The following is a 5,309-nucleotide window of genomic DNA, read 5'->3' as shown; positions in this document are numbered from 1 at the left end:
AGATAGATAGATAGATAGATAGATAGATAGATAGATAGATAGATAGATAGATAGATAGATAGATAGATAGAGTCACAGATCTAAACCACAGCCTTTCAGGTCACAGGGTTTGTCAGGATTAAAACTCTAAGTCTGGCTACTACAGCTCAGTCTGCAGGGCGGTGTTACAGACCACTCAGGATGTGTGTTTGGACTGAAGTGAAGGATTTCATCCAGGCTGTGTGAGTGTGTGTGTGTGAAATCAGGTTGAGTTTCATGAGATTATTACAGTGTGTGCAATGTTTCAGAATGAATTCTTACGTGTCGGACATGGTGAAGACAACCACTGTGGGAGCGTGCTCATTGTGTGCATGTGTGTGTTCAGTCTTTCAGCTTTACTCGTCCAGCGTCAGTTCATCAGTCACAGCTGTCCCTCATCAGACCCCTTACTCATTCTCACATTCCACCAAGCCTGCAAATACATACATTTTCACTCACAGTGATTTTGTGCACGCAAACGGACACACGCACAGACACTCATGCTCCAATTTCAACAGACACATGGAGGGAAAAGTATTTTGGCTGCAACCCATATGTGGAAAATAGGATTTCCTCCAGCAGTAAGGATGGTGGAGACCTTAGAGGAATGGTATGGAGGGGTGTTGGGTGAAAGAAACTCCTAGATATCCTCCAGAACCAGAATTTTGGCTAAAGCTGTGAATCAATTACCCTTGCAGGAGACCAGCAACAGAAAGTGAAGCCCTGTTGCACTTTTTCTTTTATTGTTTCTTCTGAGCCACAACGACCAGCAACTTGGAGCTGACGCTAACTCTGAAAGGCAAACAGCACATGTGTTTGAGAATCGGACAGTTTGCGCCCATTTAATTACACAAGTGCTTTTTGTTTTTACTCTAAATGTTTGCATAAAACTTACTTGAAATGTGGGCAAACAGTGTTCGTTAAATCCTTTAGTAAATCAAACCTTGAATAGTCTGAGCAATAAAAGTACTTTTAAATGAAAATATATAATTTTGAAGAGTGCATTTCTGCACATGATGACATTCAGAAGTGACTGTGCTCTTGCTTTGACGTCTTTAAATATTTTGGAGAAGTGCAGAGACAGTGCCTGGCATGATATAACCAACTGTCATGATCTCCAGCTACATGCAGCATTTTTTTTTCCCCAAAGCCAAGATTTAACAGAGAAATTCAGTGCAGTCAGAAACAAACTGGCGCTGAATGTAGACCTGTTTTTTCCAAACACCAGTTTAATAACCTTTATTTATACAGCCCAGTTCTGGCACCCTGGTTTTGCTGGCTTGTATATGACACATTTATGTTTCTTGCCTTGTGTTTGTGGAAGGAATAGGTTAAAACACATTCATTCCTTCTTTTGCACAGTCAAATTGTCAGTGATTGCTTTGTCCACATAGACAATTTTTTAATAGCTCTTCTTGAATTTTATTGTTTATTTGCTAAAGTACAAAAAAAAAAACATGTTCCTGTAAAATATTTGGGAAATGAAAAGTAATCAAAAAGTTATTTTTATTGTAAAGCTGAGAAAATCTTTTGAAAAAATAAATAAGTCACACTGGATAAATAATGTCAATGCACATCACTGCAGATAAAAAAGATTCGAACTGTGAGACATTTTTTCTGATAAACACATTTAGGACAGAGCAGCTGTGCTCAGGACTGTTTTTCTAACCTTGTCTCCGTGTGACCATAATTACAAAATCATTATGAGACGTGTTCTCGTCTTAATGCTGAAAAACAGCTGTCTTCAGACTGACAGGCTTCCTAGAAACAGCAGTGAGTCTCGGGAGGCTTTCTAATTACAAACTATTCCACTTCAACATTCTCTGTCCCAACCACAAGGTAATTCTACGTCTTTTAGGTTAGCAAACAATTTAGGTGAACATTAGTTTTGTTCACCTAGAAAACTGATTATGTGTGTTTAGTAATTTGTTTACTCCACTAAAAACTTTTCATTCAACCTTTATTTATACAGGTTAGTCTCACTCAGTCACGAGGACTCATTTTCAAGAGAGACCTGTTTTAGACAGAAAACATTAAAAAATACAGACAACAATAATTCAACAAAAAAACAATTAAATTAAATAAAAGTAGACAATCTAATCAAGGTGCTATACAAAAACAAGGTCAATACTAAAAACAAGAACATATTTGCAAAGATTTTTCTATTGACATTATCAAATGTTTAAAATTCCTTAAGGAAATCAAATTGGACAGCTTCAGATCTTTTTGCAAGGTGTTCCAGGAAACAGGAGTAGAGTAAGAAAAGGACTTTTTTTTTTTTGCCACATTCAGTCTGCACTGAGCGAACGCTGCAGGTAATGATGGCCTGAGAGTGCACGCTGTAACTTTACTGATGACGTGACTAGTGGGAGGAGATATAAGAAGGCAGCAGACCAAGGAGTGATTTATAGATGAAAATGAACCAGTGTGAGAGCCTACGTGTAGATAATGATGACCAACTGACCAAGGAGTACAGAGTGATGGGTACGGTAGTTACAGCCAGTTATGAATTTTAGCGCGCCATGGTAGACATCAGCCAACATTTGCAAGGAGCTGGCATGGGCATTCATGTAAATAATGTCACCATAATCGATAGCTGGTAGGAAAGTTGCAGCTACAAGACGTTTCCTGGCATTCAGAGTTAAGCAAGATCTATTTCTGAAAAATAAACCCATTTCAATTTCATTTTCTTTATCACTCTTTCAACATGTGGTTAAAAGAGAGACGTGCATCAATTAAAATTCCCAGGTATTTGTAAGAATCCACAAACTCCATAGGAACAACAATCATGGATGAGATAGGAGGACTACTGGCACCAACTTTCTGTTTGACAACAACATCCTGTTGGTTTTTATCAACATTTAGCACTAGTTTGAGACTGAGTAAGTCTGACTGAATGATGCCAAATAGACTGAAGAAGCTGGAAAACCTTGGCAGCGGTGTCAGCTCTTAGCTCGGCAATAAACAACTGTATCGTCAGCATAGATGCAAGGAGACATCAGGAATGTTTTGACCTACATTATTTTACTTTACTACTGGCAGCATGATGGCTCAGTGGTTAGCACTGTTGCCTCACAGCAAGAAGGTCCTGGGTTCAATCCCTAGTTGGACCTGGGGCCTTTCTGTGTGGAGTTTGCATGTTCTTCTCGTGCTTGCGTGGGTTTTCTCTGGATACTCTGTTTTCCTCCCGCAGACAAAAAACATGCATTTTAGGCTGCTTTCAGGCCCAGGCCTCCCTTGCAAAAAAAAAAAATCTGTGATCTCAATGGGATTTGCCTGGTGAAATAAAGGTTAATTAAATTAAATTAAATTAAATATATATAAATTGGAAAAAGATTGGGTCCTAAAACTGAACCTTGTGGCACACCATTAGTGACCGCTAAATAGCTAGACAAAGTACCATGGTGTCGAACACATTGCCTCCAATTGAAAACAAAGTGGTAGACTGTGTTTCCGTCAATGAAAAGATCTCTTTGCACTTGGAAGCTATCTCTCTTTGAACACATCCTAAGCTGCATGCATGTGTATTACATTGTCCATTTTGCTTAAACTATATCTATGTTGTGCATGCAAAATTGCAAATCAAGCCAAGCACAGCTATCCAACTCCTGGACTTTTCATCAGAAAAATCTTACAACCACATGCACACACAAGCCAGCACTTCCTGTGTTTTTCAGCCTCTTGTAAATAAAATCACCCCGATGTGAGTAGCTCGACACCAACACGACCAAAACACAGAGTGAATTGTATCACGATAATGCTGCATGGAACGCCTTTCATTCGTTATCTGGAAGATGTATAAAAGCCAATCTTCAATGTTGTTGCTGGAGACATGCAGCTTTCCAGACACTTCCTTTGTTTCTTTCTCTTTATTTTGCAAATGTTATAGAAAAAAAAAGTGACGCCCACAAGAGCTGCATGTGTCTTACAAGCTTTCCTGTCACTTATCGCATCCGTCTTTGTTTCGGAGTTCAGAGAGTTTAGTTAAGTGCACAGAGAGACTCACTGCAACGTCTATTACCCCCAAAGTATTTCCCCATACGTCTTTGACCATTTAAGGAGTACATTTTTGTGGGGAGGAAAGTGGATTCAAATTGCCATGTGCTTTGGGGAAGTCTTAACTGGAAAGGTTTTCTTCATGGCTTGTTCTATTGCAGGGAAAACTGTGCAGTCATTATTCATGTTTCACACCACAGCTCCTTTTTCTGGCCATAAGTGAAGAGAGAGAGAGCGTCACAGTGTTTAAGAAGAAGATGGAGGCTGAAACCTGAGAGGAAAGCCCATTTCCTGTTTAGAGAAAACAAGAAGAAAGCGAGAAAGACCGAAAAATCACACCAGCACACTGACCTGTAAACACAAGCTTCCCCAGAGCCCCAAACTATTTGCTTTAATTTATCATCGTTTATTGTGAGACAGTAAGTGTCCCTGCCAAATCTGTGCACAGGGACTGCCAAATGTTTCACACGAGAAAGTTTGCTGGAACTTCTAAATGCGTAAAAGAATGTACGTGGAACAAATTCAAGCTGTGACGGCCGTCTTAGTGAATTACACCTTTGCCCCACATTTACCAAAACCGCACAGGATCCACATCCAAATTCATGCTGTTGTGATTTGACTCATGCAACAAAAGTCACTCCAGTTTAAGCTTCCAGTAAGACAAGTGTGGGCGATCACAATGAAAAACTACCTTCACTCATTGTGACTCATTTAGTGTGTTTGGTTACAATCAAAGTAAGGGGACGGCTATAATTTCTGCTGTTGGCAAGTTTGAAATGTCTACGAAGTCTTTTATGGACAAACTTTGAGGAAGCTCAGACCTTTCTCTTTTACTGCACAGCTCTGCATGCCAGGAATGTTTGAGAGGGGAAAAAAGACACAAGTAGGCAGATGGTTGGAGAGAGGGGAGAGGGAATACAGAAAAAAGAGGAAATTAATGTTAAACTTGTGGCTAAGTTAGAAACAGAAGAGCAGGGAAGCCACAGAGGATAGAAGTGGCAGAGGACAGAAAAGAAAAAGTCTATAGAAGCTGAAGGACAACAAACTTTTGAGCCACTGTGAATCAAAAAGGGATGAACTGTGCTGCACTTCTTTCATGATGGCTTAGCAAGAAAGTGACCTTTTTAAATAATATTACATATGCACAGTATTTTTTGTTTGTTTATGTGCCTGTTTGATTACCAACTGCTCATAAATAGTTTTTAGTGGAAAACTGTAGCAAACACTGCAGCTTGCAGCCATGTACCCTGTATCTTCTGATACATCCATGTACCATGTATCTTCTGATACATCCA

General features: G+C 39.5%; 1 protein-coding gene across 1 annotated transcript in view; it reads left to right on the top strand.

Moving 5' to 3' along the window:
* Nucleotides 1-605: 605 nt before the first annotated feature.
* fbn2b (fibrillin 2b) overlaps nt 606-5,309 on the top strand; it is a 62,880-nt gene continuing 58,176 nt past the window's right edge. Inside the window, exon 1 of the mRNA XM_037698305.1 lies at nt 606-645. Within this exon, the coding sequence (XP_037554233.1) occupies nt 606-645 (40 nt within the window). The remainder of the gene's footprint in view (nt 646-5,309) is intronic.

Source organism: Nematolebias whitei, chromosome 3, assembly GCF_014905685.2.
Source record: "Nematolebias whitei isolate Nwh7 chromosome 3, NemWhi1, whole genome shotgun sequence".
Classification (NCBI taxonomy): Eukaryota; Metazoa; Chordata; class Actinopteri; order Cyprinodontiformes; family Rivulidae; genus Nematolebias; species Nematolebias whitei.
This window is presented reverse-complemented; position numbering and strand designations above follow the sequence as displayed.